The 12,169-nt window shown below is 34.1% G+C and overlaps 1 protein-coding gene across 2 annotated transcripts in view; it reads right to left on the reverse strand.

Moving 5' to 3' along the window:
• LOC140440893 (arylalkylamine N-acetyltransferase 1-like) overlaps positions 1–12,169 on the reverse strand; it is a 33,180-nt gene that overhangs the window by 2,514 nt on the left and 18,497 nt on the right. The window contains exon 4 of one of the 2 annotated variants that reach the window (XM_072531264.1): positions 3,887–4,149. The exons of the other annotated variant lie outside the window; for it this stretch is intronic. Within the exon in view, the coding sequence (XP_072387365.1) occupies positions 3,954–4,149 (196 nt within the window). The 3' untranslated portion in view covers positions 3,887–3,953. Of the gene's footprint in view, positions 1–3,886; positions 4,150–12,169 lie in introns of those variants that run through there. 2 annotated transcript variants of the gene reach the window in all.

The following is a 12,169-nucleotide window of genomic DNA, read 5'->3' on the forward strand; positions in this document are numbered from 1 at the left end:
TTTAGTAACACTAATGCAACAGCAGCTCGTTTCTTTCTTGATGACGCCATTTTTAAATTCTCTTTGAAACAACTCTGATCTCTCGAATTTAATGTAAACGATCACAGTTTTACTCGTAACTCAAATCCGAGCTACTCGGATCCGAGTACTCGTAAATGTAAAGTCCGCATTATTGATATTTTATAACGCACTTTTGGAGTGAGCTTTAGGGGACATAATTTTTCTAATTTCCTTCTAAAGGCGGCTACAGCGGCTTTGTGATGACTTATATTTAGCCCCTCTATAAGTTAATTGCTTAACCACTTCTATGACTACCTTGTTGTATTTTCCTTGTGAGATTATTTTAGCATATCTATTTATTTTATACATATTTTCTATTATTATTTTATAACTAATTTCTTTAATTAAAAGTCTTTAAAGGCAAGATTAGTTCATCTATTCTCAGATTCCACAGCAGTGGGGGTAGATCTTTCTTGCGGGCATCTTCTGATGACACAGGCCAATGCAGTCTCTCCAAAGATGGTAGTAATTACAACTCCATTCCTGAGCAGAGATTCTATCCAGTTCAAACAAATATTATCAATTTCTTTATGTCAATGCATTGGTTATAGTTATTATTAAAGTATCGTCAAAAAGGCTCCTTGTATTATTTCTTTATTTTCAGTTATGTTCTCTACTTTTAATAAGAGACTATCTAGTGCCATCTCGGTTAATTCCATGCTCTATAGGCATGTTTTTCTCGATGTATTGCATTTTTATGTAATAAAATGTTTTATCTCAAATATATCTATTGAGCAGTTTCTGTAATGACTTCTGTAGAAAAACAGTAGACTTATTGGTCTTAGAGACTTTGTTTTTTCCCAAATTCTTAATCTGGGTTTAGTATTGAAAGTTACTCTAATTTCTCTCCATGCTTTAGATATACACCCAAAGGCTACACTACCTACTTCTGCCTATGTAAAGGGTGTTTTTTTTTTAGAGATATAAAAATAAAAGTTGGTAACACTTTTTTAATTGTCGGCCATTTTGACAGCTCTCAAGTGATTTATGTTAAGTTTGGTTTGGCATTTCAGCATGAATAGACTTGACCCCTGAACAAAGTTTCCAAATTGTACAAATTTATTTAAAAAATTCTGGTTTTGTTCGAAATATGTATCGCGCACTACGTCCATTTTATGGTCAACATAATAGTCCCTCAGAGCAAGTAATTTGATTAACCATGGAATGTTTTTGCACCACGTTTACTCTCAATGATAATATGCATCCACAGACACGTCGTGCAGTGCGTACAGAACAAGTTGTTGCTGCTGTAGAGCGTAGCATACGTAAGACCCGAATCAGTCTATTTTGTGGAAAGATCTTGCTTTGCGTTAGACTTTCAAAGTTTAATAAGGAAAGCCCAAAATAGGGAAGACTTTGCAGAGGTCATCGCCAACAAGAGGACGGCACTTAAAGAAGAAGAAGAGGACGGCACCTAACGAAGAAGAAGAGTCCAAAACAAGATTGCTGTTGATTCCGATTTTCATAAGCGAATTTTGTTTAGCGATGAAGCTCACTTTTGGTAGAATGGCTACGTCAACAAACAAAATTGCCCTATTTGGAGTTAAGATAATCCTCAAACAACAAGAGCTGCAAGAGCGCAGGCTCTTGCAGCTCTTGTTGTTGTTGGTCTTTAGCTAATTGTATGACAGGTACCCGCCTCTTTAACACCCTGCCTCAGACCACTTATTATTATAATATAATATATTATATTATTAATATTATTATGTTCTTTACGGATTTCGAGTGTACATATCCCGAACTACCAGGATATTCCTAGTAGTACGGGAAGCCATTGGATCTTAATGCATCTTAATATTCCAGTTATCATTTGCATAGTACTAAGAAGTTGGATATAAAGTGTATATATATACATATATATATGTATATATATATATATATATATATATATATATATATATATATATGTATATATATATATATATAATATTACATACATAGGAGGTACAAGAACCTCGGAGTCATGGAAAGTACTAAGAGGATTGAAACAAAACTCAAAAGAAAAAATTCACAATTCATTGGAAAAGAAAACAGGCGAAGACGAAGCAGATCCCCACAACAAGAAATAGAGATAACAGATAGGGAAATGAGAACGGCCATAAAAGCAATCAAAAATAAGAAAGCACCGGGACCTGGAGGCATCTCACCTGAGCTTATAAAATACGGATCAAAAAAATTACACCGGATGATACAATGGATCTTTCAGAAAGCCATAAATGGAGAACAACTCCGAAAGGAATGGACGGAGGCATATATGACATCTATATTTAAGAAAGGTGATAGAAAACGATGCGAAAACTATAGAGGAATAAGCGTAGTATCATCAATAGGAAGATTATATGGGAAGATGCTGTGAGAAAAGATAGAGCAAGCAATAAAAGGTAAAATCGGGGAGGATCGGGCAGGCTTCACGACAGGAAGATCATGCATAGACCACATATACACACTGGAACAACTGTTGAAAAAGAAAGCAAAAAATAGAGATATACATTTGGCATTTGTGGACTTGAGAAAGGCGTATGACGCTGTACCAAGGTCAGAACTATGGGAGGCAATGTACAAATTAGAAATACAGACGGAACTCATAGAAGCTACAAAAGCTCTGTATAAAGAAAGTAAAGTGTCCATTAAAATGGGAACAAAAATCATAGGAGACTTCACCACAACAAAAGGTCTTCTGCAGGGTTGTTCCACATCTCCAACTCTATTCAAAATATACTTAGAGAAAGCCTTGACTACATGGAAAAGAAAATGCGAAGGCATGGGAGTACCGGTACGGAACGAATACCTATATACGTTAAGCTTTGCAGACGATCAAGTAGTGATTGCACAAGACCAAGACGACTTCAGCTACATGATGAAGAAACTACAAGAAGAATATACCAAGGCTGGCCTAGATAGACCTCGCGAAAACAGAGTACCTATCTACAAGTGAAGAAGACATAGAAGATTTACAGATTGATGACAACGTAACAAACAAATGAAAGGATAAGTTCAAATACTTGGGGTTTATAATCACGAAAAAGGCAACAACAGAGGAAGAAATTAGACAAAGATTAGGACAAACAAGAACAGCAATCCGACAACTTAACTCAGTATGGTGGGATAGACACCTAAATATGAAGACAAAAACACAGATTTATAAAACATTAGTGCGAAGTATTATGACATATGGGTCTGAAAATTGGATCATAAACAAGAAAAACAGCAGCAACAGAGATGGAATGCCTGCGAAGATGCTGCAGACTAATGACGAAATAAAGCAAAAAATGTCAATAGAAACAGACATACTAACATACATAGAACAAAAAAGACTAAAGTAGTGTAGACATGTAAGAAGAACTAGTGACAGCAGACGGATAAAGAGAATAACCCAATGGAGTCCCATAGGAAGGAAGAAAAGAGGACGACCCCGAAAATCCTGGAGTAACGAAGTAGACGACGCCATGAGTAAGAGAGGCCTAAACGATGGAGAATGGAACAACAGAGAGAGATGGACACGGTTGAGCGAGGGAAGGCAGTGAATACTATAGAATCCCTGAATATATATATATATATATATATATATATATATATATATATATACATATATATATATATATATATATATATATATATATATATATATATATATATATATAATATTATTATTAATTCTCTTACTCCCTTACTAGTTCGCTTTTTCTACGGTCTTGATATGATAAGAAGTCATTAGATCTTAATGCATCTGAATATAAATAATATATATATATATATATATATATATATATATATAAATAATATATATATATATATATATATATAAAACAAAAATTGGTTTGGCAAATAAATATAATGATATATTTATTTTTTACACAACATGCATAATTTACATCGTATTTATTCAACGCACATTACACTTCATATATTAATGTCTGTACAATATTATGCGGCGGTGTTGTTTTGAAGACTACCTCGTTGTTAACTTTGTAGTTGTCGAATTCACTTTTCCAGACCAACTGAAAGTCCAAAGATTTCACTGCAGCTGCTGAATATATGCTCGTACACTCTATCATTACTAGTTTGGCTTCTAATGTCTTGGCTAATTCTCTAAAATAAAATACATGCCCAAAAATCATTGATGGTTAACTTTTAAGTTTTAGGAAAAAATAAAAATTTCTATATATTTATTATAGCCTTTTCTTTCTCTGATCTTCCTATTCTTCCTTCTTCTATTTTACATAAAAACACACACTTTTTAACTAGAAGAGAAGCATCGACTATTAGAAGACTCCGAAACAACCACACCAAACTTACCCATGGTTTCTTGATATGCTCTGAAACTCGTCCAACTTTGCCACAATTACAATGTTTACCTTATTGTAAAACACATCCTTACCGACTGCAAACAATTCATCAACATGTATAAAGCACTGGACTTGAAACCTACTCTTAAGGAAATGCTCAACAACCCTACAGAGATCACAAAAACTATACAGTTTCTAAAAACCGCTCAGTTTTACGCTACCATAAGATTTAGCCTATTAGACAATAATTAAAGTGATATAATTATTATTTATTTTCCGAAAACTACACAGTTTCTAAAAACCGCTTAACTCTACCAGAATATTTAACCTAATAGACATTAGTTAACCCTATATTGCATACCGTAGCTTTAAGGCAACACCGGAATTAATTTCCATTAGAAAACTAACCTTTAATTTATTAAGTGAATTAAAACTGCATATTGCGTACTGAAAGACACATTCTATCTAAGTAATCGAGCAAACTCCTACGTCATTACGTTAAGTCAAGTTTTCGCGCCTAAAGTTCTCGGGCGTTGCCAGTCGTGTGTTATAACTTATAACACACGACTGGCAACGCCCGACAACTTTACCTTTCAAGTATTTTGGATACGACTGGTAGTAGGCTTATTGGCCTATATGATGAAACCTCGTTTGGATTTTTTCCTGCTTTTGGGATTAGTATTATTTCAGCGGTTTTAAAGAGCTTTGGCCAGTAGTTTAATCGTAGAATAGCATCGAAGATGACAGTAATCAGTATGATTCCTTTATCTCGTAGTTCCTTCATCTTCTTGGGTGTTATTTTGTCCAGCCCAGGAGCTTTTCTAATGTTTAAATATTGGATTTCTTGTTGAACTGCATTTTTGGTTAGTGGTCTGATTACTGGTATGTTCTCTGGAATGTTATTTATGTCCCTTTCAATTTCAATATCTGGAGCGTCGTTGTTGGGAGTAAATACTTGAGCTAGGTGCTCGGCAAATAGCGCTGTTTTTTCTTCATCATAGCCCACTGTAGTATTGGTCCCTGTTCGTTTCTAATTGCCGGTAGCGGAGTCTCGGGTTTTTTGGAGTTTTTGATCGGTTTCCATATTGAGTTATTGAACCGGTTTAGATTTGTTATGTAGTTTGTAAATGACAGTTCTTGAGTGAGAATATTACGAAAAATATTTATATCAGAATTAATCTATGCTGATGTTTTTGTTATTGTGGCAACAATTTCAAATTGGGAATTAATGTTTTAGTTGAAGTATAAAATAAAAATCAACCAAAGACAGAAGCAAGCTGAAAATTTTAAATATTTGGGCTAGATTGTAAAAGCAAAAGGAAAAATGGAACCAGAAATCAACAAAGTAAACAATGCAACTAAAGTTTACTGTGCATTAAACAAGGCTTTTATTCGAAGAAAGGAGATCAGTATTAGCACCAAAATAAAAGTATTTAACAGTGTATACGTGCCCGTGCTAGTCTACGGCTCAAAAAATTGGATTTTAAGTAACAGGTACAAAAGTAAGATACAAGCGTGTGAAATGCAGTACCTTAGAGCGGTTTTGGGAACAATGTAATGTATCGGTCTTAAGTCGAATAAAGACAACTTGCGTGGTTTGTTCATATGGTCCGTATGGATGATAATAGAAAAGAGAAGCAAGTATGGCAAGTAGAAGTGGACAAAAAATGAAGAAGGAGCAAACCAATATGGACGTGGAATAGCGATATTGGAACGGCACTGAAGAGGCGAGGTAGCAGTTGAAGAAAAGCGGAGTCGATCGCCAAAACCTCTAACGCCTTACTCCCGTGAGGCGAGTACGACTACGATTAAATAAGTAAATAATGCACACAACCAAGCTTATTTGGATTCATCATATATTTCAAATCAATATTTATTTCCTTAAAAAAACTTGTTATTGTTGCAGAGAATAAATGTTTTTATTGAATATAAACGAACCGATAAAAGAATCAGATAACACAGCTCGGTACGTTATAAATTATTTGCTTAAATTATTGTAATTGTTGAAAATGAATAAACTAGCTTTTACGTTAAAAACCGAAAGTATGTCTTATATTATGTGGGCTTAACAAATGTGCAACGAGGAAAGACTATTGGTCTTAGAGGGCAATAAAGGTCTCATATGGACATAGCTGCAGTGGTAGACGTAATATAGAGCGTTGTGTCAAAAACCTATGCGAGGTATCAGAAATTAGGAACGCTTAAGAATAGACCAAGACAAAGTCGCCAGAAATTAACAACTTCTCGCCATGATCGTTTCATTATCCAAAAAGCTAGAAGTGACCAAACAATTTTTTACCCGCAGCTCCAAAGGCAACTTTTGGGAAGCTACAGGTACAACTATTTTAGTTAAACCGATAAGAAAAAGACTTTGTGTCCAAGAAATATACAGCAGTGGACAGTTATAAGTTCCCATCACAAGATTGATCGCCTAAATGGTGCCTTCAACACCAAAACTGCAACATTGTAAATTGGCAAAATGTGCCATTTTCATATGAAACCAGGATTTGTGTAAAATCAGATGACCGACGAATTCGTGTACTTAGAGGGCGAGGAAGACAAACAAGAACGGAAACTGCCAGACTTGTTCACAGATATAAAGAAGGAAGTATCAAGTTCTGGTGAGGCATTATGATCGGTGACAAAACTGCTTTAATTTGCCTCAATCCAACCAACTTTAACACACGCAGGTATGTGGATTTGGTTTCAGAACTTGTAGTTAGCCTCTGAAGAGGTGCAATGGAAAAAAAATTAATTTTCATGCATGATAAAGCTCTTCCACATACCAGCAGAGGGACTACAGACTTCCTTGAAGCAGAAGATATCATATGCTATAGAGCATTTGTAGGATATTCTTAAAAGAAGAATTAAAGCTCACCGGGATAATCCATAAAACATTGCACAGCTAGTAAAAGCTGCTCTACCACAACAAAATGTTGACAATTTGTTTAGGAGCATGCCTAAGCGAATTTAAGCTTGCATAAGGGCTAGGGGTGGTAACACTGACTACTAAATAAAAGCATAAATAAATAAAAACAATTTAGACATTACTCGTTTACCATTGAAATTTTTTATGTTATTGACTTTAAAAGAAATAAGTAGTTTTAATTTGTTATTTCAACAATTTGTTGTTTTCTTTAAACTAAATATTGTTCGACTTCGTCTATTGGTTTTTTACATTTGCTTGAAATAATAAGGAATATCAGATGATTCCAAATAAGTTTGGTTATCTGTATATTAATGAAGATCTGAATAAAATAAAGAAATATAGGGGTAAAAACAACAAGAGCTGGATATAAAATAAACTATGTATGCAAAACAGCTAAAAATCAGCTTTATCATGATTTGACAGGATAACAATAGTAGAGGAGAGTTGATCATGGAATAATAAAAATAAAAACCTAGAAAAGCAAAAAGCCAAGGAGCCTGAGTATAATAAAATGAACCAAGCAATACACAAGGTAATAAATACACAGAAAAACAAAATAAAAAAGAAATTTTGGTGCTGGAGAGTTAACGCCGCTAATTTCAAAAATGTCATTTTTGCAGCAACTCTAGTTTTCTTGAAATCAATTGTATAGTTTTAATAAGAGGTAAAAATAAGAAAAAGCATTGAAGCAAAGTGGGGGTTCAATTAAATTAAAATTGAAAAATTTCTGGTGTTTTTGCCGAGGAGGATAGAACCTGGGCTGTCTGGCTTAGTAAGCCACTGAGCTGTGGTCGACATTATTTAGCAACGAAATAATTAAAGTCATGGAATCTATAAGCAGACTTGGTTGTTTAAAACAACTATAATTTTGTGTTATATATATATATATATATATATATATATATATATATATATATATATATATATATATATATAAAATACTCTGTTTTATCTGTTTCCGACCTTGTGAAAAAAACCCTTGAAGATCTTGGTGTCCTCTTTTAGTATGCGTTGAACACTGGCGGCAATGGTCAATGGAAAAAAGGAAGTGTCTCAAGAAACCATCACGATGATTGTTGTGTTGTAAATAATAAACGTATCAATCGAAACAATAAAGAGAAATAGACATATCCTGAAGTAGATTCAACTAGGAGATATGTACACTTCCCATCATATAAAACTGGTACACTTTTTTTTTCCAATGTAAACCTGTGTTCAGACTGGGCACAATGGTTCGTGAATCAATTTGTTGTTGCCATCACAGATAACGGAATTTCAGTAAATTTGAATAAAACGTAAAACGTAAAAAATAACGTTCAAAAATGTTTATAGTTTTTAGATAGGTATTATTTTTATTATTAACAACAAAAAACCGTATCTAATAAATTTAATAACCAGAGAGAGGATTGAGTTAATGTCCAAAATGTTGAACGATATTTAAACTTAGGGTATTGGCACAGGGAACATCTGAATGCATCTACTGTAATTTTATACTTCAATTGCTTACAGAACACAAACTGTTGACTGTATGTTATGTCACTAAGTTTAGTAACAGGCAAACTACCTAAATTAATTTATTATTTATTACATAAACGATAAATGTGAAAAACTAACATTATACTTTATCCTACGTAGATTATAAACTATAAAATATCCGGGGCAAAAATGGTTTTCAAAACGTGACAGTATTACATTACAATCCAATATCTCACTGTAATGTTCCTTATAGAGGTTGAATCTACACCCTAATTGTAATCAGTTTTTATCTATAAATCGACTATTACTTTTTTACATTACTATGTATAAAATGTAAACAAAAAACATTTACCTACCCATTGAGATGCATATTTTTTTCAAAATTAAATGATTTACGGTGTATAAATGACAATGAGAATAAAATTAAGCGGAGTAAGATATCATCGTCTGCCTTAAAAAATCCTCTTATAACTGAAAAATGTTGGTTTAGTATCTACCGATGTTATCAGTGCGTGAAAACTTCCCGAACATATCCGAACGATTAAACATACAAATTAAACATAAAAAATATTGCTTGCCATCAGTCAGATTTGACAAGTTTGTCAAAGTGAATTTTTAAAGATGCCACGTGAGTTAAGTCAGTTTGATAAAACGAGAATAATTTCAAAAATAGAAGATGGTTGGTCTATTCGACAACTGGCTCAAGCGTTGAATAGAAGCAAAACCATAATCCACAACATTAAAAAAAATGGGAAAACGAGCAGACTTTGGATAGAAGAAGAGGGAGTGGGAGACCAGTTATTACTACAGCCCAGCAATATGAAACATTAACTAATTATTTAAGAGCGTATCCCTTCCATACGGCAAGGCAAGCAAAAGTTAATACAAACTTTATTGCTTCTATAACTACAGCATTAAAAAGAATTAGAAGAACAGATTTAAAAAATTGTGCAGCCACCCGAAAATACAAATTTAGCGAGGAACATAAACAAAGTAGATTCCTATTTGCTTTAAAATACGTTTTAAATAATCCAGTCAATTTTTTGAACCGTGTAATTTTTACTGATGAAAAAGTATTCCAGTCTCATTATGATGGCCATATTAGGGTTTATAGACCGCCTCGAAATAGGTTTAACGAAAACTATATTTTATCAAGTGATAAGTCCGCACGGTTCTCTGTAAATGTTTGGGCTTGGATGTATAGAGGAGGTTTAGGAATGTGTTGGAGAATTGAAGGACGATTCAATACTGAAACCTATTTACATATATTAGATAATATGATGTTGCCATCGGTTAGGGAAATTTCCCTCAACAATAATTTTATTTTCCAGCATGACAACTGTTCAATCCACACAGCCCACAGTGTACGGGATTACCTTATGGAAAATAGCATCGAAGCTCTTCCATGGCCCTCTAAAAGTCCAGATATTAATCCAATAGAGAACGTTTGGGGACTTTGATCAACAAAATACAAAAATTAAATGTAGTTCCCCAAAACAGGGATCATTTATGGACCATCATTGAAGAAACCTGGGAAAGCTTGGCCGAAGATGAAAATTTGTCACTAAATTTAATAAACTCAGTTCCCAGAAGATTACAAGAAGTGATTAATAATAATGGAGCTATGACAAAATATTAACTTTTCGAATTGTAATACATATATATTTAAATTCCACACTTGTTCACTGCAAAAATTATTTATTTTTTATTAATTTCAAATTAAATTTTAAATTTTTCCAGTGGGTTTTATTTACTGTAATCTTCCACAATTCAATACAGTTTTGTGCTACACTTTACGAGAAATCAATTACACCTCTCGATTTGAAATTAAACATAATAATTTAAAGTCATGTCTAGATTTATTATCTATCATTATTTTTGAATTGAAATATTTTCATAAATTATAATAAAACACGAATCAATGTATGGATACTGAGATAATGGAAAATTTCAAAATTAATAGAATTTTTTAAGATGTATGTTTAAATAGAAGAATATATGATAAATGTGAGTCAAATATTGATAGATCGCAGTTTGGCTTTCGGAAAGCACTTGGAACTAGAGAAGCAATTTTCGCTCTCCAGGTGCTTATACAGCGGTGTAGAGACGTTGATAAGGACGTGTATTTGTGCTTTGTGGATTTTAGAAAAGCATTTGACAATGTCAATCATGAACAATTGATAGATATTCTGCGAAAGACAGGTATTGACGACAAGGACATTCGAATTGTGGCAAACCTATACTGGGGTCAAACAGCAAGAGCAAAAATTGGCAACGAACTCACTAAAAGTGTGCAGATCAAAAGAGGTGTCCGTCAGGGTTGTATATTATCCCCACTCCTATTCAATATTTATTCCGAAGAAATATTTAATAAATGTATGGAAAATGCAAATGAGGGCATAAAAATAAACGGCGAGTTAACAAACAATATAAGATATGCCGACGACACGGTGATCCTTGCCAGTACCATAGACGAATTACAGCAGGTAATGGAAAGAGTTTATTTAGTTAGTGAGGAATACGGCCTGAGCCTCAACTTCAAGAAGACAAAGTGGATGCTGATAAGCAGGAAGCAACAGCCTGCTCGACAGTTACGGATAAGTAACATACTAATTGACCATGTAGAATCTTATGTGTACCTTGGCACCAACGTAAATGCAAAATGGGAACAGGCCACAGAAATTAAGGCGAGAATAGAACGAGCTAGAGCAGCATTTAGCAATATGAAAAAGCTCCTCATAAGCAGGGATTTGTCTCTTCCCCTAAAACTACGACTAGTTAAATGCTACATTTTTCCGATCTTACTGTATGGTGTGGAGGCCTGGACGCTGACGGAGACGCTCACGAGAAAACTAGAAGCATTCGAAATGTGGGTGTACCGACGCATTCTTCGTATATCCTGGACCGAACATGTCACCAACATAGAGGTAATCCAAAGAATCGGAAAGGAGAAAGAAATCGTGAATACAATTAAACAAAGAAAGCTTGAATATCTAGGCCACATATTGAGACACGATAAGTACCGTCTACTGCAATTGATTGTCCAGGGAAAAATAGACAGTAAGCGAGGGCCAGGCAGGAGAAGACACTCGTGGCTCCAAAATCTGAGGAAGTGGTTCGGGCTCACATCGGTCGAACTATTCAGAAGCGCCGCAAATAAGATCAGAATTGCCATGTTAATAGCCAACGTTCGCAACGGACAGGGCACTTGAAGAAGAAGAAGAAGTATGTTTAAATAAATGTTTAAATATAAATGTGACTGACTGATCGAAAATGCTCGATAGTGTTTTAGTTTTTAATATACTAAAAACTTGCGATCTGTCGCACAGCCCTGCTTTTAGCTGGTTTGATATAATATTTTCGTTGAACTGGCAACGTTGCCTTCGAAATTAGAATGACACATGTGAAAAGCTCAACT

Source organism: Diabrotica undecimpunctata, chromosome 1 (assembly GCF_040954645.1).
Source record: "Diabrotica undecimpunctata isolate CICGRU chromosome 1, icDiaUnde3, whole genome shotgun sequence".
NCBI classification, from domain to species: Eukaryota; Metazoa; Arthropoda; class Insecta; order Coleoptera; family Chrysomelidae; genus Diabrotica; species Diabrotica undecimpunctata.